The 23,076-nt window shown below is 50.9% G+C and overlaps 2 protein-coding genes across 2 annotated transcripts in view; one reads left to right on the top strand and one right to left on the bottom strand.

The window, feature by feature from the left end:
• Nucleotides 1-333: 333 nt before the first annotated feature.
• LOC307091996 (ectonucleotide pyrophosphatase/phosphodiesterase family member 7) lies at nt 334-5,978 on the top strand (the record flags this gene model as incomplete). Its single annotated transcript, XM_079758853.1, has 5 exons — nt 334-577; nt 2,051-2,196; nt 3,028-3,651; nt 3,944-4,166; nt 5,923-5,978. The coding sequence occupies 5 exons, from the start codon at nt 334-336 to the stop codon at nt 5,976-5,978; spliced, it is 1,293 nt and encodes a 430-aa protein (XP_079614979.1).
• An 808-nt stretch (nt 5,979-6,786) lies between these two features.
• The window catches only part of LOC307091987 (sodium bicarbonate cotransporter 3-like), a gene marked incomplete at its 5' end in the record, with an annotated part of 23,787 nt that continues 7,497 nt past the window's right edge, over nt 6,787-23,076 (bottom strand). Inside the window, 14 exons of the mRNA XM_079758842.1 lie at nt 6,787-8,888; nt 9,131-9,238; nt 9,367-9,422; nt 9,539-9,670; nt 12,324-12,497; nt 13,093-13,161; nt 13,703-13,954; nt 14,125-14,286; nt 14,470-14,583; nt 16,301-16,441; nt 18,013-18,106; nt 18,801-19,046; nt 21,107-21,240; nt 21,856-22,030. Of these exons, the coding sequence (XP_079614968.1) occupies nt 8,813-8,888; nt 9,131-9,238; nt 9,367-9,422; nt 9,539-9,670; nt 12,324-12,497; nt 13,093-13,161; nt 13,703-13,954; nt 14,125-14,286; nt 14,470-14,583; nt 16,301-16,441; nt 18,013-18,106; nt 18,801-19,046; nt 21,107-21,240; nt 21,856-22,030 (1,933 nt within the window). The 3' untranslated portion in view covers nt 6,787-8,812. The remainder of the gene's footprint in view (nt 8,889-9,130; nt 9,239-9,366; nt 9,423-9,538; nt 9,671-12,323; nt 12,498-13,092; nt 13,162-13,702; nt 13,955-14,124; nt 14,287-14,469; nt 14,584-16,300; nt 16,442-18,012; nt 18,107-18,800; nt 19,047-21,106; nt 21,241-21,855; nt 22,031-23,076) is intronic.

The raw sequence follows: 23,076 nt of genomic DNA, 5'->3' as shown, positions 1-23,076 counted from the left end.
ATAAAAAAACACAAACACAAACCTGTTCCTGGAATAGGAGGCCTGTTTTATTTCCAATAGGCTCGTCGATAAATCTATTGTAAAACCATTATCACATTTTCTAATCAATGACTTGAGCGAATAGTTGAAAACACATTTGGAGAAGATAACTGGAGACGGCCCCCCTGACCTCGGGTTCGCATGCCAACCCTTAAGACACTTCTGATAACGGCCCGATAAGAGCCGATATCCACCTCCTGTCCAAGGTCTCGTCCTTGAATGTAACCGTTCAGCAGGCGCTTACCTCTAAGATCCATTCCCTGGACCGCGGGCTCCGGGTCTCCAGACAACGACATGCTGTCCGACCTGCTGCTGATGATCGCGACCGCGGCCATCGTCGCGGGGAGCCCCACGTCGAGCCGGGCGAAGACCCACAACAAGCTGCTGATGATCTCCTTCGACGGCTTCCGCTGGGACTACGACCAGGACGTGGACACGCCGAACTTCGACCAGCTAGTTCGGGATGGCGTGAAGGCCAAGTACATCTCCCCTCCCGCGATCACCATGACCTCCCCGTCCCACTTCACCACCGTCACCGGTAGGACTGACCGCTTGACCCCTGGTCCCCTGGCCTGGACCACCATCGCCTCATAGGCTACAGCTTAACCATTTTATTAACCTCCAGCCTATTTTTAATTGTCTAATTTGTCTAATTAATATGCTTGGTGTTTGAGTTGTGTTTGGTGTGCGTAAAAATGACTTATATGTGCTTGTAGCGGAGTTTCTCATGTTTAATTTGATATGACCATTTATACATGATAAGGACAGTGTTGTATGCCTTTTGCTGCGGGAGTGATCACGCTCTTCCCAAATCTGGGGAACCTCGAGTTTAAGAGGTTAAAGGTCCTCCGAAATAAAACCACGTGGGGATGGAAAGGGTCAAAAACAGGTTGGAGGCAATGGACCTTTCTTCTTTTATTTATTAATTAGCGTGTTTACTGCCTACTTTCCATCATTGGGCACATTATCTTTTCCTGTGTATTGCATTGCTTTCTAATGTGATCTGGGTCTGTGGTTAGACCTACATGGGTTAGAGAGATATAGCTGATGATCAAACTGTTTATATGGTATTGTTTATAATTAATTTATACACACAAGTCAGAATCAGATTAGACTAGATCAGGACTCCACCATCTGACAGGCATGCTCGTTATCAGGGGTGAAGGCTACTTAGCTAACGAGGGCCCACACACCTAATAACAAACAGACCAACCTAACTAACAAGGTTCTTCTGCTGGTGCTCAGGTGTCTGGGCTACTTTACTAACGCGGTGGGTCCGCTCGTTATCCGGTGTGAACGCTACTCAGCTAACAAGAGCCCACACACCTGATAACGTACAGACAAGCCTTAATAGCAAGGTAGGTCTGCTTGTTATCAGGTGTATCACTAAGGAGGCTGGTCTACCTCACCAACGAGGCTGGTCTAGTTCACTAACGAGGTGGGTCTACCTCACTAACGAGGTGGGTCTACCTCACTAACGAGGCTGGTCTAGTTCACTAACGAGGTGGGTCTACCTCACTAACGAGGCTGGTCTACCTCACTAACGAGGTGGGTCTTCCCCACTAACGAGGTTGGTCTACCTCACTAACGAGGTGGGTCTACCCCACTAACGAGGTGGGTCTACCCCACTAAGGAGGTTGGTCTACCCCACTAACGAGGTGGGTCTACCCCACTAAGGAGGCTGGTCTACCTCACTAACGAGGTGGGTCTACCCCACTAATGAGGTGGGTCTACCCCACTAAGGAGGTTGGTCTACCCCAATAACGAGGTGGGTCGACCTCACTAACGAGGCTGGTCTACCTCACTAACGAGGTGGGTCTACCCCACTAACATGGTAGGTCTACCCCACTAACGAGGTGGGTCTACCCCACTAACGAGGTAGGTCTACCACACTAAGGAGGTGGGTCTACCTCACTAACGAGGTGGGTCTACCCCACTAAGGAGGTGGGTCTACCCCACTAAGGAGGTGGGTCTACCTCACTAACGAGAGGCGTGTCTCCCCTGCTGGTAGGCCGGTGGATAGAGGACCACGGCGTGGTCCACAACATGATGTACAACACCACCACCAACCAGAAGATCCCCCACAAGGTCGCCATGACCCGGTCTGAGTGGTGGGACAACGGAGCCCTACCCCTGTGGATCACAGCCCAGAACCAGGTAGCCTGCCTAACCCTCACCCTCACCCTAACCCTCACCCTCGCCCTCACCCTAACCCTCACCCTAACCCTCACCCTAGCCCTAACCCTAGCCCTCACCCTAGCCCTAACCCTAACCCTGATAAGGCCCCTGTGGATCGCAGCCCAGGACCAGGTTGCCTGCTGCGCTGATTGGACTTCATGACGTTCACAGTATGAGTATGTTAACAGGATAATCAAGTATCTCACCAACTATCAGGTAGAAAGTATAAGTGTGGTTACCTTAATTAGATACTTTCTTACTTAGATATTGGACATACTTATCGTAACATACATACTAAACTTTCTTACGGACTAAGCTTTCAAAACGGAACTATCTTACCAACAAAACTATCTTGCGTAGCTAACTTTCTAACCTAGTAACCCTCTTATGTACTCAACTGTCTTCTAACCAAGACCGTTTCAAACTCAACTAGCTGACAAAATAATTACCTCGCAAAGTAGCAATCTCAAGAACTAAACTTCCGAACAAAGCCACTGCTAGCTGCCCCCTGTGGACAGTCTGGTACCGCCCTAACCCCTTGACCCTGATACTGCCCCCTGTGGACAGCTCCGGTACCGCCCTAACCCCTTGACCCTGATACTGCCCCCTGTGGACAGCTCCGATACGGCCCTAACCCCTTGACCCTGATACTGCCCCCTGTGGACAGCTCCGGTACTGCCCTAACCCCTTGATCCTGATACTGCCCCCTGTGGACAGCTCCGGTACCGCCCTTACCCCTTGACCCTGATACTGCCCCCTGTGGACAGCTCCGGTACTGCCCTAACCCCTTGTCCCCGCTGAATGTCTCAGGGCCTGAAGGCGGCTTCCTTCTACTACCCGGGGGGCGGAGTCACATACCGAGGGCAGCCGGTGAACCGGGCGCTGGTGGAGGTGGCGAACCGGCCCGACGACAACGAGACGGAGTGGCGGGAGAACATCGACAAGGTGATGGGCTGGTTCTCCCAGGAGGACTTTGACTTCGTGACACTGTACTACGGAGAGCCCGACAACGTCGGCCACGCCAAGGGCCCCGACCACCCCAAGAGGAAGGAGATCATCCGGCAGATCGACCGCACCGTGGGATACCTGCGCACCGCCATCGCCCGCCACGGCCTGAACGAAAGCCTCAACGTCATCATCACCTCTGACCACGGCATGACCACGGTGAAGAAGCGGCCGGAGGTGGACGAGATCGTCCTCAGAAACTACCTCAACCTGCTGAAGCTCACCAGCTTCGAGATCCTGGACTACGGCGGCTACGGCATCGTGACGCCGCGGCCGGGCCGTGACCAGGAGGTGTACGACCTGCTGTCGCTGGCGCCCAACCTCACGGTCTACAAGAAGGAGGAGCTCCCGCAGAGCTTCCACCTCCGGATGAGCGAGCGCATTACGCCCATCGTGGTGGTGGCTGACCTCGGCTTCAACCTCAACTCGGTAGGGGGCCGTCTGTCCTCGGCGTCGTCGTGGAGACCGACTGACCTCCTGCAGAATGACGCGTTAAACACTTCTGATACTGATTCTTATCTTGTAGTATCTCATGTGTCTGAAGATCTGCCTGAATTGATTTCTTTGTAAACTGATTTTAGAAGAAATGATCTGCAATCGAAAGGAAATAGTTTCTTCCAGATACTTAAAACCAAATCTCCTGGTACTATATTTCGAATGATTGTATGTTATTTTTTTTTTTTACATCATTTTCATCGTTCCCTGGTCTCTGCGTCCCCAGAGGTTCATCGTCTACGTGAACAAAGGCGACCACGGCTTCCACAACGGTGAGATGGACATGAAGATGATCTTCAGGGCCTTCGGACCTGAGTTCAAGAGGAACTTCGTGGCCGAGCCGTTCGACAGCATCCACATCTACCCCCTGATGTGCCGGCTGCTGAGGATCCAGTCAGAGCCCAACAACGGCTCGCTGCTCTTCACTGAGGACATGCTGCTGGAGGGTGGTGAGGGCAGCGCACACACACACACACACACACGCACACACACAGACATAGACGCACACACACACACACACACACACAGACACAAACACACACACACACACACACACACACAGACAGACACACACACATAGACGCACACACACACACACAGACAGACACACACACACACACAGACATAGACGCACACACACATACACAGACACACACACACACATAGACGCACACACACACACACAGACACACACACACACACACACAGACATAGACGCACACACTCACACACAGACGCACACATAGACACACACACAGACATAGACGCACACACTCATAGACGCACACACACACACAGACATAGACGCACACACTCATAGACGCACACACACACACACACACACACAGACATAGACGCACACACTCACACACACAGACGCACGCATAGACACACACACACACACACACAGACGCACACACTCATAGACGCACACACTCACACACACACACGCACACACACACACATAGACGCACACACTTACACACACATAGACGCACACACACACACAGACGCACACATAGACACACATACACACACATAGACTCACACACATAGACGCACACACACACACACAGACAGACGCACACACTCATAGACGCACACACACACAGACGCACACTGACACACTCACACACACATAGACGCACACACACACACAGACATAGACGCAGACACACACAAACACAGACATACACACACTCATAGACGCACACAAACACACACACACACAGACGCACGCACACACAGACACACACACACACACGAAGACGCACACACACAAACACACAGACACAACCACACACAGACACAGATGCACACACACACACACACGGATAGATGTACAGAGACGCATGCAGGCACACACACATACCTTCCTGAATGCATTTATTAGTCTCATAATAACCCATTTTAGTTGGGTTATTATGGGGTGAGATTTTGATCTCTCTCTCTCTCCCAGTCCCAGGTGCCGTCGGGGTTCGCAGCCAATCAGGTCTCGCTGTCATCATGTCGCTGATCCTTTGCCTTCTCACCATCTGCTAGCCTTTGTGTCGTTTTATCTGCCCTTACATTAACACAAAAACCATTGATCATCACCAAATTGTATTTAACTCCCTTTTAACCTGTAAACAATGTCTCAGACTGCTGGTTTACATGAATAACTGCAGTGAATAGACACAGTTTTGAAAGTTGTATTCCAAAATTAACATTTATTGTAAAATAAAAAGACAGAAAAAGCAAAACAGAGACCAAATTCACAGACCATCAGAACATCAACATGAACACATTGTGTGTGTGTGTGTGTGTGTGTGTGTGTGTGTGTGTGTGTGTGTGTGTGTGTGTGTGTGTGTGTGTTCACACAGAGTAGTGGCATTTTGCAATCAGGTCGCAGTGTGCCTTGCAAACGTAGGCATCACATTTGAAACATGTAAGACTTGTCTTATTGTCTCTAGGGGCAGAGCTAACGTCTCTTCCGTTTCTGCCTCTGTTTTGGGGGGAGAGCGGCCAGGCAGTGGCTGGGGCTTGCAGACTTGATGTCATCCACATGAGATGTTGCACACCGTGTTGGCCCTGGTGTCATCCTAATGATATTTTCCCCTCTTGCTCTGCCTCCTCTGTCCTGGGAGGATGAATACCAGAGCAAGTTGCCATCCTTGGACTGGAATGTCCCCTCAGGTGTGTCTTCCCCAGGTGCCTCTTCCTCAGGGGCCTCTTCCTCAGGTGCCTCTTCCTCGTCATCTGTTGACTGTTCGGTCTCATGATGGTCTGGATCAAAATCGGGATCGTTGTCTTCTATTTCTGAGACATCCTCCTCTATTTCTGGTTGAACTTCAATCCCCTCTTCAGTTTGAAAAAAAAAGGTCAAGAGCCTCTTTGACAGAAAATCGTCTGATCGGGCGCCGACTCATTGTGTTCAGAGTAAAATAAGAGCAATGCACGAGCAAGCTATATATAGGGGATCTGTGAGAAGATATACATTTTGTATCGAAAGTGTGGTTCATGTGTGTGGATGGGCACATACGCCCGGGAAAGAGCCGGGTTCCCATAACAAACACCTAATTGGTAACTTTGAAATGTGGAACAGGTGTGTGTGTGTGTGTGTGTGTGTGCATGTAGGTGTGTGTGTGTGCGTGAAAGTGTGTGTGTGCGTGTGGTGGTGGTGGTGGTGGATTTATGGTTGTGTACTATCTGATGGATGAACACAATCAAGGGTCCCCCATTAATTTCCTATTCCTATTTCCTTTCCGCGGTCATTTCTGACCGGGAACACCACAGGTGTTACAAAGTTGACTAAACAACTCAAAATTCAATGAAAGTAGTGATCAGCAATTTTATATGTTCAAATGCCTAGTGTGGAGGATATCATAAGCCCTCGAGACAAAAAAATGTAAAACACAATATTTATGATTGATCGAAATGTTAATCGGTCAGATTTGACCCAAACACGACAGGAAGGCAGTCGGGGTCACCTCTCAACACCCACAGCCTCCACACCAATCACACAGACAATTTCTAACAATATAATAGTCTTTATTGTGTCATTAAAGAATTTATATTATAAAAACAAGATTGAATACAAACATCTCCTAGCATCATTTTACAAGTTCTACAAATAGTACAAATTCAGTACGACTTCAAAATTCTTTATAAATGTCATTGAGGTGATTGGTGTAAAGCTAGGTTAATACAAACCGGATGTCTCCATTGGTCATCTGCATATTGAGTCGAATCGAACCCGTTGACAGAAGTCGTCGTGCTCTTTGGGGAGAGTGCAGAGCGCCCTCTAGTGGGGGAGTCTTTGGTCACAGTCTGTCGAGAATCACCACTAAAGTACCTGAAGATTATAACAGCAACTCAGCTCGATTGGAAAGCATTCAGTTATTGTCAAAAGGGGAAAGTTTTCTGGAATGTTTATATCATCAGGAAAGTTAATATTCGACATAGGTGCTACCGAATATATTTATGATAAAACATGATTTAATTTGACACTATTTTTTGATGTGACTAACTTGTTTAGGGCTGTACGGATGTTTGTAAAGCAGTGTCGTAATGACGTCAATGCTGCTGAAGTAAAACGTAAAAAAAAAACAACTGTAAAATATGGTAGATTAACTAGTTTGTTAGGAAAACGGGCTTGGGTTTAAAAGAGACAAAACGGTTGAAGGTTTAGAATGATCCGAGAATCCTTTTTTTTCGTTTCTAATGACCTCCTTCCAGAAATGCCTGGTCATTCTTCATTTGTACAATCACATTTTCTGAACCGCAGTCATCACTTTTGATCAAATTCATAAATAACACAGTGTAGAGAGGTCTTCCATCTTTCAGTAGTCTCATTCAGTCTGAGAGGACTAGGACCGTCCCCTGGTCCCGGTTAGACCACAATACATTTAGTTGTTTAATTAATAAAAAAAAAAAAAAAAGGAAACACCTTAATAGACCACATCAACAGAGAATGTTTCAGAATAATCCTATTGTACTGCAGACGCAAATTCTAACCCTTGCAACAGCAAATAAACGAGAAGACCTCTTCATAAATTAAGACTTCAACAAAACAAGGAACGATAGGAATACACTGTATAATCATTAGGAAAACTGCAAAACGGACGTGAATAATTATCAAATTATTATGTAATTATTATATAATTGTCAAATGAGCCACCAATGCTTAACTCTGTGTAAAGCATTCAGTACCATCTACAGGTGTGTAGGTTTCAGAGGTCACAGCCTCACGGTCATCGATATAAATACAAACAACAATATTCTGCAACCCTTCACTGCCTCTTAACAAAATGTAGTTTCATTCTTTGGTGGCAGGGGCCATTGTATTGAAAATAACAGCAAGGTGGTCTCAATCTCATTTTTATCTGGGATATGCTATGGTCATGTCTCTAACTGAAATGCCTCATCAGTAAGGGTCTAATTTGCATATGTTGGCAAAGTTTTTGTTTCTGCTACGAAACTGAAAACAGGTTAGTGCATGTGTGAAACATGGACCCATCTCAACGTAGTATCATTCAGAAGGCATTAAGGCTTGTAATGTATTCAAGGCTGGGTTGGTAAACTACAAATAAGGCAATTCATCTGTAAGTGCGATTAAGACCGTAACTAAAACGATAATAGCACTCGACCGTGCTAGCTATCCAGCTTCGTATCTCTAGTTGAGTTCATCTAGGTAGTACAACCTAGGAGAGGACTTCATGTTTTATTCTTTAAAACATGAAGAAAATAAAAAACAGCAATAGTGAAACGACTTTGGTTTAAAAAGGAATATCTTCACTTCTCTACACGGTATGAAGGAGTTAGCCAGTCAGTCAGTCCGTCAGTCAGTCAATCAGTCAGTCAGTGTGTGTGTGTGTGTACCATACAGGGGGGCGGGGCTTCGGACTGTGTGGGCAGCTGTCCGTCACACAGCACAGCGGCAGAAACATTGTCTTCAGGGCTGCAGGTTTAGATGAAGCACGACTTTCAGACCGCCCTCCTCCTCCTCAGTCCCTCCTCTTCCTCCTCCTCCTCCTCCTCCTCCTCCCCAGTCTCTCTCTCTCTGACAGTCGGAGGCTTCTCTGTGATGGACGATGAGGTGGTCCGCGGACCCCCGTCACATGGAGGTCTCGGAGCTCACCACCGGCCCCTCGTCCTCCACGGTGACCCGGACACTGGTCGGGACCTCCGGCCTGCTGGGAGACACACACACACCGTCACCATGACAACCGCCGGCATCACAACCCACAGAGGGAGGAGAGCGCGTGGTGGTCGTCACGGTGACGACCGCCAGCCTCACAACCCACAGAGGGAGGAGAGAGCGGTGAGGAGTGATGGCGGTGGGGGTCACGGTGACGGTGACCCGTCCCCATGACGACGACCAGCATCACATTCAACAGGGGGAGGAGAGAGCTGCGGCGGTCGTCATGGTTACCGGGGGCTGGCCTTGGGGGTGCGGACGCTCTCGGACTTGGAGGAGAGGGCCTTCCACAGGCTGGTCTTGGACATCTCGTCGGAGATGTTCACCACGGACGGGTCGGCTCTGAGGGCGCAGGGTCAAAGGTCACCGAGCTAGGTACAGGTGAAGATACGCTTTGTGCCGCTCTGCTGCCCCTGGTGGTCAGGACGGGGGCGCGCGTGTCGGTGTGTGGGTGCGTTTTATATACTCACCCTCCTTTGAGGGACTTGGTCAGGTCCTCAGAAGACTGCAGCAGCCTCTTCCCCTCCTGCGCGCACACACACACACACACACACACACAAACACACACACACGTGTAAGGTCACTGATCAGTAGCTCCAGACCTGCTCCTCTCTCCTCTCTCCTCCTCTGGACTCCTCCTACCTCCTTCTCCCTCTTCTTCTTGTCGTCCTCCCTCTTCTTGCGGCTCTCGGGGATGAGGTCGTCCAGCCAGCTCAGCTCTCTCTTGGTGAAGCAGAAGTCCAGAAGCTTCCGGATGAACACCAGCGCCAGGACCTACAGGAGCCCACCCAGACCCAGACTCAGACCAGGACCTACAGGAGCCCACCCAGACCCAGACTCAGACCAGGACCTACAGGAGCCCACCCAGACCCAGACTCAGACCAGGACCTACAGGAGCCCACCCAGACCCAGACCCAGACTCAGACCAGGACCTACAGGAGCCCACCCAGACCCAGACTCAGACCAGGACCTACAGGAGCCCACCCAGACCCAGACTCAGACCAGGACCTACAGGAGCCCACCCAGACCCAGACTCAGACCAGGACCTACAGGAGCCCACCCAGACCCAGACTCAGACCAGGACCTACAGGAGCCCACCCAGACCCAGACTCAGACCAGGACCTACAGGAGCCCACCCAGACCCAGACTCAGACCAGGACCTACAGGAGCCCACCCAGACCCAGACTCAGACCAGGACCTACAGGAGCCCACCCAGACCCAGACCCAGACTCAGACCAGGACCCAGCAAAGCACTGCAGGGACCCAGACACTAGACGGATACCCCCAACAGGACCCGCCTGTCATAGACCTACCATCATAGACCTACTGTCATAGACCTACCGTCATAGACCTACCATCATAGACCTACCGTCATAGACCCACCATCATAGACCTACCATCACAGACCTACAGTATTAGACCTACCATCATAGATCTACCATCATAGACTTACTGTCATAGACCTACCATCATAGACCTACAGTATTAGACCTACCATCATAGACCTACAGTATTAGTCCTACCATCATAGACCTACAGTATTAGTCCTACCATCATAGACCCACCATCATAGACCTACTGTCATAGACCTACAGTATTAGACCTACCATCATAGACCTACAGTATTACTCCTACCATCACAGACCAACAGTATTAGTCCTACCATCATAGACCTACAGTATTTGTCCTACCATCACAGACCTACAGTATTAGTCCTACCATCATAGACCTACAGTATTACTCCTACCATCACAGACCAACAGCATTAGTCCTACCATCATAGACCTACAGTATTAGACCTACCATCATAGATCTACCATCATAGACTTACTGTCATAGACCTACCATCATAGACCTACAGTATTAGTCCTACCATCATAGACCTACAGTATTAGTCCTACCATCATAGACCCACCATCATAGACCTACTGTCATAGACCTACAGTATTAGACCTACCATCATAGACCTACAGTATTACTCCTACCATCACAGACCAACAGTATTAGACCTACCATCACAGACCTACAGTATTAGACCTACCATCATAGACCTACAGTATTAGTCCTACCATCACAGACCTACAGTATTAGTCCTACCATCATAGACCTACAGTATTAGTCCTACCATCATAGACCTACAGTATTAGTCCTACCATCATAGACCTACAGTATTAGACCTACCATCATAGACCTACAGTATTACTCCTACCATCACAGACCAACAGTATTAGTCCTACCATCATAGACCTACAGTATTAGTCCTACCATCACAGACCTACAGTATTAGTCCTACCATCATAGACCTACAGTATTAGTCCTACCATCATAGACCTACAGTATTACTCCTACCATCACAGACCAACAGTATTAGTCCTACCATCATAGACCTACAGTATTAGTCCTACCATCATAGACCCACCATCATAGACCTACCATCATAGACCTACAGTATTACTCCTACCATCACAGACCTACAGTATTAGTCCTACCATCATAGACCTACAGTATTACTCCTACCATCATAGACCTACAGTATTACTCCTACCATCATAGACCCACCATCATAGACCTACAGTATTACTCCTACCATCATAGACCTACAGTATTAGTCCTACCATCATAGACCCACCATCATAGACCTACTGTCATAGTCCTACCATCACAGACCTACAGTATTAGTCCTACCATCATAGACCTACAGTATTACTCCTACCATCACAGACCTACAGTATTAGTCCTACCATCACAGACCTACAGCATTAGTCCTACCATCACAGACCTACAGTATTAGCCCTACCATCACAGACCTACAGCATTAGTCCTACCATCATAGACCTACAGTATTAGTCCTACCATCACAGACCTACAGTATTAGTCCTACCATCATAGACCTACAGTATTAGTCCTACCATCACAGACCTACAGTATTAGTCCTACCATCACAGACCTACAGTATTAGTCCTACCATCATAGACCTACAGTATTAGACCTACCATCATAGACCTACAGTATTAGTCCTACCATCATAGACCTACAGTATTAGACCTACCATCATAGACCTACAGTATTAGTCCTACCATCATAGACCTACAGTATTAGTCCTACCATCATAGACCAACAGTATTAGTCCTACCATCATAGACCTACAGTATTAGTCCTACCATCATAGACCTACAGTATTAGTCCTACCATCATAGACCTACAGTATTAGTCCTACCATCATAGACCAACAGTATTAGTCCTACCATCACAGACCTACAGTATTACTCCTACCATCATAGACCTACCATCATAGACCTACAGTATTACTCCTACCATCATAGACCTACCATCATAGACCTACTGTCATAGACCTACAGTATTAGACCTACCATCATAGACCTACAGTATTAGTCCTACCATCACAGACCTACAGTATTAGTCCTACCATCATGGGGAAGACCACGGCGGCGGCGGAGGCCTTGGTTATCCACAGCAGCGTGAGGCAGGTGAGCTGCACCAGGGTGAACAGGTGCACCTTCCACAGCGGCACGTAGCGCAGGTAGATCAGGTCGGGCTGGTGCTTAGCCGGCATCCCGAACAGCTTGATACGGTCGAACAGCTGACGCACACACGGACGCACACACACACACGCACAGACACACACAGAAGGACCCAGGCAGGCACGCATGCACACAGACAGATGCACACACACACACACACAAACACATACTCACACATACAGACACACACGCACAAACAAACACACACACACACACAGACGGACCCAGGCAGGCACACATGCACACAGACAGATGCACACACACACATATACAGACACACACGCACAAACACATACACACACACGCACAAACACATACACACACAAACACACACACACACACACACAGACGGACCCAGGCAGGCACGCGGCACAAAGACAGATGCACACACACACGCACCTCACACACGCAGACACACACATGCACGCGCACACACACACACACAAACACATGATCACACACACACACACACACACAAAGGCACAATGCATATTGACTCTTTTCAAACAGACATTTTCAGTAAATGGCACATGAAGCAATAAAGTCAATAAACTAAAACTAAAAACAGGTCCACAGAGCCGGGTCCACCCTGAAGGGTCTCCCAGCCTGATGCAGCCAGCGGGGGGGGGGGGGGGGGGGGGGGGGGAAACTCACCTGGATGCCCTTCAGAGAGGAGACCCCCATGTACAGGAAGACCCCGTAGAGCACCGGCATGGGGATGAACTGAGGGACACAAAGACCCAGGTCAGCTCAGCGCTCAGAGCACCGCCTTCTGCAGCATCACTACTGATCTGTGCTCCTCTTTCAGACCATCGTCCAATCAGCACCGATCCCCTCAGTGGCCCCACCTCATTATGGATCATCTGACCCTCCCCTCGAAGACGGACCTTATTATGGATCATCTGACCCTCCCCTTAAAGATGGACCTTATTATGGATCATCTAACCCTCCCCTCGAAGACGGACCTTATTATGGATCATCTAACCCTCCCCTCGAAGACGGACCTTATTATTGATCACCTGACCCTCACCTCGAAGACGGACCTTATTATGGATCACCTGACCCTCAGCTTGAAGACGGACCTTATTATGGATCATCTAACCCTCACCTCGAAGACGGACCCTTTTATGGATCATCTGACCCTCACCTCGAAGACGGACCTTATTATGGATCATCTAACCCTCCCCTCGAAGACGGACCTTTTTATGGATCATCTAACCCTCGCCTCGAAGAAGGACCTTATTATGGATCACCTGACCCTCACCTTGAGCACGGGGGTCATGAAGACGGAACAGCCCATGAGCAGGAAGATGAGCAGGCCGGTGACGCGCTGCTCCCTGATGCCCAGGAAGCGGGGCTGCTCGCCGGGGGCGGAGCACTCCGACTCCAGCTTCAGGCTGTTGACGTGGGAGATGGAGAGCACCGTGGCCGCCACAAACCACGGCAGGCCCATCACGGAGCACACGCCCAGCATCACCGCCACCACCAGCAGGTCCAGGTGGTAGCCACAGCCCTTCTGTAAGGGGGGGGGGGAAGGAGAGGACACCAGGTGATAGACACGGCCCTCTGTCGTAGTGACAGCAGAGGGTGCACCGGGTGATAGACACGGCCCTGTCGTAGGGACAGCAGAGGGGACACCGTGTGATAGCTCCAGTACAGAGGACACCAGGTGAGGGGGGGTCTGACCTTGAGCTTGTTCTCCTTGCGGTTGATGATGACGGCGGTGATCTGCTGGTCCATGAAGATGAGGATGGTGCAGAGCAGGGCTGGGACGGCAGCCGCCAGCACCGTCCACCAGGGGTTGGGGCCCAGGGGGGAGATCAGCCAGCCCCGGCTCTTAGAGGTGGGCTTGGGGGAGGGCACGAGGAGGAGGGGGGGTGACTGGGCTGGTCTGGGAGGTCTCTCTCTCAGTCATTTTTATTTCGACATTATTGATAAGGCCTTTACATTATACATCTCTGTGGACCCTCCCACTTGTGCACACACACACAGACACACACGCACGCACGCACGCACACACACACGGGTTACCTCGAAGCGCTCGGGGACGTTGAGTTTGGGGGAGGGGATCCCCACCAGGTGGTCCAACAGGACCATGATCAGGATGGTGAGGAACACGGCGAAGTCACTGATACTGGAGCGCACCTGGACACACGACGCACACTCTGAACCAACGCCGACGCACACGCTGAACCAACGCCGACGCACACTCTGAACCAACGCCGACGCACACGCTGAACCAACGCCGACGCACACTCTGAACCAACGCCGACGCACACTCTGAACCAACGCCGACGCACGCTCTGAACCAACGCCGACGCACGCTCTGAACCAACGCCGACGCACACTCTGAACCAACGCCGACGCACACTCTGAACCAACGCCGACGCACACTCTGAACCAACGCCGACGCACACTCTGAACCAACGCCGACGCACACGCTGAACCAACGCCGACGCACACGCTGAACCAACGCCGACGCACACTCTGAACCAACGCCGACGCACACTCTGAACCAACGCCGACGCACACTCTGAACCAACACCGACGCACACGCTGAACCAACGCGTGACCAAAGACTCAACCAACACTCGACCAAACCCTGAACCAACGCGTGACTAAACCCACTGTACCAACGTGTGACCAAACACTGAACCAACACTCGACCAAACACCGAACCAACACTCGACCAAACCCTGAACCAACGTGTGAATAAACACACAACCAACGCGTGACCAAAGACTCAACCAACACTCGACCAAACCCTGAACCAACGCGTGAATAAACACACAACCAACGCGTGACCAAAGACTCAACCAACACTCGACCAAACCCTGAACCAACGAGTGAATAAACACACAACCAACGCGTGACACCACACAACACCAGTGTCAAACATGCAACATCCTTCACAAAATGCCAGTCCAGTTTGCCAAATACCATTGACCAAAATACCAATTTTAGAATAATTTCCAGAAGGAAAAAGCATAGTGCAGCATATTTTGTTAGTAACAAAACAAATCATCAATTGCTTTGATGTTCAAACTACATTATCAGTACTGTTTAAGGTCTAAAGAAGCATGAGCTTTAAGGGAAATGGCTCATGACATAGGCTGGGTGATCTGGGTACCAAAGTCCACAGGGTAGCTATAGACTATAGACTAGCTACATGCTAGAGCAAGACGCCATACCCAACCTGCTCCTTAATACCACAGGACACCATGCCCTGCTCATTAGTGCTATAGGGCCCATGGTCTGGTTGGGGTCTGGTCTGGGTCTGGTCTGGGTCTGGTCTGGGTCTGGTCTGGGTCTGGTCTGGGTCTGGACTGGGTCTGGACTGGCATCTGGTCTGGGTCTGGGTCTGGTCTGGGTCTGGTTGGGGTCTGGTCAGGGTCTGGTCAGGGTCTGGTCAGGGTCTGGTTGGGGTCTGGTCGGGGTCTGGTCTGGTCTAGTCAGGGTCCGGTCAGGGTCTGGTCTGGTCAGGGTCTGGGTGTTGTTGGGGTCTGGTCAGGGTCTTGTCTGGTCAGGGTCTGGTCAGGGTCTGGGTCTGGTCAGGGTCTGGTCAGGGTCTGGTCAGGGTCTGGTCAGGGTCTGGTCAGGGTCTGGTCAGGGTCTGGTCAGGGTCTGGTCTGGTCAGGGTCTGGTCGGGGTCTGGTCAGGGTCTGGTCTGGGTCTGGTCTGGTCAGGGTCTTGTCTGGTCAGGGTCTGGTCAGGGTCTGGTCTGGTCAGGGTCTCGGTCTGGTCAGGGTCTGGTCGGGGTCTGGTCAGGGTCTGGTCTGGGTCTGGTCAGGGTCTTACTGGCGTCTGGTCGGGGTCTGACCGGGGTCTGTTCGGGGTCCGGCGGGGGTCTGGCCTGGCGTACCTTGGTGGGGAAGTAGCGACTGGTCTTGAACTGCTTGAGGAAGGCAGAGAGGAAGAAGGTGGTGAAGAAGAGGATGATGGACCAGAAGAGGACATCAGGGACGTAGCGACAGGAGAACCTCCCCCCCTGCCTCAAACACTCCTGGACGGAGAAAGGAAGGGGGGGGGAAGAGACCATCTCCACGTTCATTGGAATATTGTGCCAAGCGCTGTGGGTATTTGAACATTTACAGCTTAGCGTGATCGTGTTAATTGTTGCATTGGATTGAGTGGCATTATTCTGAGCCTTAGTGTTAGCCTTAGTGTTAGCCTTAGCATTGTCCTGTTCCCTAGCAGAAGAATCCTGTCATGTGGCCGTTAGCATTAGTGTCGACACAATTAGCATTAGAGATAGACCGATATGGTTTTTTCAGGGCCGATAACCGATATTTGGAGCCGATATTAATTTACAGAAAAAGGGAAAAGATTGGCGTCAAAATTTTGAATAATACAAACTCCAACACTTAACTTCATTTAAATGCCTTTAAGCATATGTTTAATAAACACAACAGCTTATCACATTTGCAACATAACACAATTCAAAAAAATAAATGGCTCACTAAAATTTTCCTGAACTGAAATGTTAATCTTTTACTTATCTTTCTTTTAAGTTCAAACAAAAACAAAACGTGCAGGGTGTTCTAATGAAGTTAACTGAACATTTAAATAAATAAATAGTTCCCTAATTAAACAGCCATTATTGCCCGACAGTTTTCTCTCAGACGGACGGTGCTTTGCTGTCAGTTTCTGTAGCTTCTCATGTGGCTTACACACACACACACACACACACACACACACTAACTGAATTTATTTCTCTCTCGTATTGGGCCTCACAGTGACGTTAGTAGTCGTGAGTTGTAGAGTTTCGCTACAGTCTGCTGAGCGTCTAGGGCCAGAGAAGGAGAAAGCGGACCGCTGGGCTAACGTTACGCTGAAAGCTAATCAGCCTTCACCTTAAAGCCTAAGGGCTCGAGGGGCACCGTGGTTACGCAGTTGGATAGCGCATTACGCAGTTGTAGAAGTATAACCACCGCTTAACGTGCTTCCCTGCAACAAAACTGGACTGAATTGAGTCTATTAGGTTTTTACTCTCACTCACACACAGACTTCTACTATCACAGACTATTTCCATGTCGATATTATCAACAAACGTTGTTTCAAGTGATTAACAGGCATGCCTGGACGCCAGACTGTGAGCAGAGCTGCCGCTTATGTTTATATGACGTTAATGGGCTCACAGTAATGTTACTAGTAGTTGTGAGTTGTAGAGGACTGGGATGTTTATTACAATTTCGGGAGAGTCTGCTGCCTTAACTTACCTCGAAACCAAACCAGACATAACCTTTTCTCCTCTCCGCCGTGTGTGTGTGAGCACTGTGCATGTACAGCTTTCACTGCTGATTGGCTGTTACCCGTCGTGGCTCTGCGTGCAACCAGAGCATGTAACCAATCAGATGGTGCTGTGGGTGGGACAATGCTGGAGACGGCGTAGTGACAGCAGACAGAGAGGCGCGGCTACATCAGAGCCAAAATAACCCAGTTTTAAACTGATCTCATATCGGCCGTCGGATCAAAAAAAAGGCAGATGCCGATATGCGTCAAAATGCCAAATATCGGCGCCGATAATCGGTCGATCCCTAATTAGCATTGTGTCGCCCAACAGGGGGGAGCTACCTGCTCGTCCAGAGGGCCCAGGGAGAGGACCTCACTGCTGTTCCACCCCCGGGAGGCCGGCTGGGAGGAGTTGGCCGCAGCAGAACACCGGCACCTAGGGCAGAGAGGGAACGGTCAGCCTCCACTGGGAACCGTTATCCTGAAGGACTGGTGGACATTGGGAGCTAACCAGTGCAACCACAGCCTTCTACTGGTGGACACTGGGAGCTGCCCAGTACAACCACAGCCTTCTACTGGTGGACACTGGGAGCTAACCAGTGCAACCACAGTCTTCTACTGGTGGACACTGGGAGCTGCCCAGTACAACCACAGTCTTCTACTGGTGGACACTGGGAGCTGCCCAGTACAACCACAGCCTTCTACTGGTGGACCCTGGGAGCTGCCCAGTACAACCACAGCCTTCTACTGGTGGACACTGGGAGCTGCCCAGTACAACCACAGCCTTCTACTGGTGGACACTGGGAGCTGCCCAGTACAACCTCAGCCTTTTACTGGTGTAGAGTGGTAGCTGCCCAGTACAACCACAGTCTTCTACTGGTGGACACTGGGAGTTCCCCAGTACAACCACAGTCTTCTACTGGTGGACACTGGGAGTTCCCCAGTACAACCACAGTCTTCTACTGGTGGACACTGGGAGTTCCCCAGTACAACCACAGTCTTCTACTGGTGGACACTGGGAGTTCCCCAGTACAACTAGTCTAGTACTGCTGGTGGGGGCGTGTCCATTGGGGGGGCCGGGATGGCACACGCCCCCTCAGAATGTTATTGGCCAAGGCGTGAGCGCTTACGTGTCGTCGGTGGCGTTGCCCAGGGCGGCGTGCGTGTTGACCGGGTACAGATCCCCCAGGTGCCCCAGCTTCTCCAGCGCCTCGTAGATGAAGATGATGCAGATGAGCGCGGCGAAGGCCTCCTCGGTGAAGCGCGTGATGTAGCGCACCAGTGAGCTGGCGTCCGTGGCCACCAGCAGCAGGCAGAGCAGCGCGGTCCACAGCCCGATGCTGGTCCGCAGCGAGAGGTAACACAGCTCGTAGTCACTGGAGGGGCAGAGACCGTGAGTATACACGCCACTAGGGGGCGCACCGTGGAGGAGGAGGCAGAGACGGTGAGTATACACGCCACTAGGGGGCGCACCGTGGAGGAGGAGGCAGAGACGGTGAGTATACGCCACTAGGGGGCGCAGCGTGGAGGAGGAGGTAGAGACGGTGAGTATACGCCACTAGGGGGCGCACCGTGGAGGAGGAGGCAGAGACGGTGAGTATACACGCCACTAGGGGGAGCACCGTGGAGGAGGAGGCAGAGACGGTGAGTATACGCCACTAGGGGGCGCACCGTGGAGGGGCAGAGACGGTGATTATACGCCACTAGGGGGATGTATTCTGCGTGGCTAGCAAGGCGGTATAAGCCACAGGTTGTGTGTAGGCATATAGTAATATTAGGATCAAATTAAGCTTAATCCGTATATATTACTTGCTTCCAAAAAGTGAAACATTAAAAACAACAGATTAGAGTTGAGGTGTCACCAAAAGAAAGGTTTTTAAAACCAAGGGTTGACGTACTGCCCTTCTTCGCTCTTTCCAAATATTTCTCGAAACAAATCGTGTCAACAGTTTGGTATAACAGACTAAATGTGCAACGCACTGCTATCAAACTCTGGCTGACTGTCATACCATTGCTTTTCATAAGGGGGCAGTATTTCACTCCTACAACTTCCACCACCACCACCAGCGCCACAGTTACATTTAATGAGCATTATGTGCGTTGTAGTTAAGTGATTTGTGCCGACAACTGGGTCACGTGCATGTGGAGAGCTTTTACACGTGTTAAACCACAAATAAAAGCTCTCCACAAGCAAAGAAACCCAAAGGAATGCTGACACCAGAGACCTGAATGCAATCCGCAAATAATTACGTTTCATCCAAACCATGAGTGCGACAACAATGGTACGTTGATGATAATCCTCAGACAAAGAGCAGCTGCCTCGGGGAGGCACGACCTGACGTGGTCAAAGGTAAGGTTTAGCTAGCAGAATAGCTGAACTGGAAAATAACGCTCATCAAAAACTAGCTAGCAGAAAGCAGGTTAGCATTACCGGTTGGAGATTAATAACTAACCATTGTAAACTTGTAAAACTGAGGTAGCCTCACAGAGTAGCTTGCATCGCTAACCACACCATCCAGCTCACAGATGGTTTCATCAAATAAAACCAAACAAGAGAAACTGAGGTTTACCTTTAAGGACTCTTTGGCCATGTATCAGGTTTCTGCATTCACCATGGATAAACCAAGGCACCATTACTGCCAGGATTACGGGTTCTATTCCCTGTGGAGCCCTGTATGTAGAGCGAGGCACTGGAATTGTAGGGTTAGGGGTTCTATTCCCTACGGAGCCCAAAGGCTCAAGCCATGGGTTGGGACTGGGATGAGACCAGTGCATAGAATACAAAAGTCACAAGTCACAGTTCACGTTTCTGGCTCATGCTTTTTGTTCCTACTAAATGTCCACGTAACAATTTGACAACTTTATAGCGTTTCTTTGTAAAGGTATTTATTCCGGATGTCTTTAAGGAGCAGGCAGGGGAAGGGCTTCCTGCTCAAGGATGCCCCCATGCAGGCACAAACAGCATGAAGCAGAATGTTTTAATGCTATTAAAACCACCTCAGAGTACATTCTGCCACGCCGTGTGCCAGAACACCGGTGTTGGCTTTGGGATTAGCATTACGTTTCCCTTCTTTCATGCAACAGTCCAACAATGGCTCCTCCCCTCCCCGGGCCAGGGGGCCTGTGAGCCGACCTCACACCGGGACCACCGGTTTGTCAACCCTAGAGAGGGCGGTTTGTGATTGGCTCTTTGTCAAAGAAGGGTGACCCAATGGAAACACGGGTGTTGCATCCTCGACCGACGAACAACCTCGAGAACGACGAGAGGAAGGACAACGATGGAACCGGACTAGATCTGAATCTTCCTCCCTAGACCGCCCTGCCTCCGTTGTAAACATCCTAGCTGGATCTCTCATGGCAGTGCCCCCCACTGCCATGAGACAACAACAACCTGCCACTCGGTACAATGCCCCCCCCCCCCCCGGAGCCCACCCACCTGCAGAACTTGAAGAGGATCTTCTCAAAGACCAGGACGGGGCCGGTGCTGCCCAGGATGGTGAGAGGCTGGCCGGCGAAAAGCGAGTAGGCCACGCCCGTCAGCGACGCCCCGAACAGAGACTCAATCGCACTCTGGGGGGAGAGGGAGGGAGGGAGGGAGGGAGGGAGGGGGGGAGAGGGAGGGAGGGAGGGAGGGAGAGCGCGTTACTCAAACAAGCTATTAGAGTTCTCTTGACCAAAGCAGCAGACACTGAAAGCACGGCGCTATCGTTTGTGACCTCACATGACGCACATCCCCCAGGGAGTTCTAACTATTCAATCAGTGGTGATGTGTGTTTAGATACATGGCGTTAATAAGGAGGACGCCTTTGAGGGCATCTCGCTCTCTGGTCAATTATCTTAATTATCTTTGCCTCCAGATACTGCCTAAAGTGCAGTATCGGGTATCGGCGAGTACGCCAAAGTCTATGCGCCGATCCGATACCATCACAGAACACTTCAATCATAACAAGTACTGTGAGCAGTCACAATACTAGATGCTGTATCGGTATGTACTCTATCGGCCGATACTCAAGGAAGGAATCGGTAGCGGGAAGGAAGAACAGGTATCGGAACATCTGTAGTCTGATCCCGCACCCTTCAGTGATACCCAGCGCTACGGGGACAGAGGCGGCGTGTCGTTGTGTGTCGCGGCGTGTCTGTTGCTGCGTGCCGTGTCGCCGCGTGTCGTTGTGTGTCGCTGCTCACGATGTTCCCGTGCGTGGCCTCTCCCAGCAGCCCCCCGAAGGTGATGACGGGGGACATGCAGGCGCAGTAGAGGAAGAGGACGGAGGCCAGGCACTGCAGGCTGAGGGCGTCGCGCAGGTCGCTGACCAGGAAGGGAACCTTACGGCACACGTCTGCCACCAGACCGCCGAACAACCTGGGGACAGACAGACGGGGGGGCAGACGGACAGACGGGGAGGCAGACAAACAGACGGGGAGGCAGACAGACAGATGGGGAGGCAGACAGACAGACGGAGAGGGAGACAGACAGGCGGGGGGGCAGACGGACAGACGGGGAGGCAGACAAACAGACGGGGAGGCAGACAGACAGATGAGGAGGCAGACAGACAGACAGGGAGGCAGACAGACAGAAAGACGGGGAGGCACACAGACAGACAGGGAGGCAGACAGACAGACGGGCAGGCAGACAGACAGACAGACAGAGGGGGAGGCAGACAGGCAGACAGGGAGGGGGACAGACAGACGGGGAGGTAATTAGAACGACAGAATCAACAGCTGATCCACCGAGATTGTCGCAGACCGAAACAAAGAATTTAGCATCTGATGCTTGCTGGATGACACAAATAGCACTTAGTGTAGTCCGTACGAAGAGTTCAGTGCAGATAAGGCAGATGGTTCATGACCTCCGGAGGCCGCTCCTCGTCCCCTTACGGCTTCTTATCTAGGAAGCATCAGACTGACCGTCCACATTCACAGCCTGGATCTGGTTAAATGAGCACAAGTCCCGGTCTGGACTCGTTCACTTACAAATGTGGGAGTGGCCGAATGTTGTACAAAACCCTCAGCCAGTCACGACTCCCTCCTCTCTCCTCCCTCTCCTCCGTCTCCTCCTTCCTCCCCTCCCTCTCTCCCCTCCCTCTCCTCCTTTCTCTCCTCCTCCCTCTCCTCTCCTCCTCCCTCTCCTCTCTCTCCTCTCTCCCCCCTCTCCTCCCTCTCCTCCTCCCCCTCTCCTCCTCCCTCTCCTCTCTCTCCTCTCTCCTCCCTCCTCCCTCTCCTCTCTCCTCCCTCCTCCTCCCTCTCCTCTCTCTCCTCCTCCCTCTCCTCCCTCTCCTCTCTCCTCCTCCCTCTCTTCCTCCCTCTCCCCTCTCCTCCTCCCTTTCCTCTCTCCTCCTCCCTCTCCTCTCTCCTCCCTCTCCTCCCTCTCCTCCTCTCTCTCCTCCCTCTCCTCCCTCTCCTCCTCTC

Source organism: Pollachius pollachius, assembly GCF_949987615.1.
Source record: "Pollachius pollachius genome assembly, chromosome: 1".
Taxonomy (NCBI): Eukaryota; Metazoa; Chordata; class Actinopteri; order Gadiformes; family Gadidae; genus Pollachius; species Pollachius pollachius.
The sequence above is the reverse complement of the archived record's forward strand: the minus strand, read 5'-3'. Positions and strand labels throughout refer to the sequence as shown.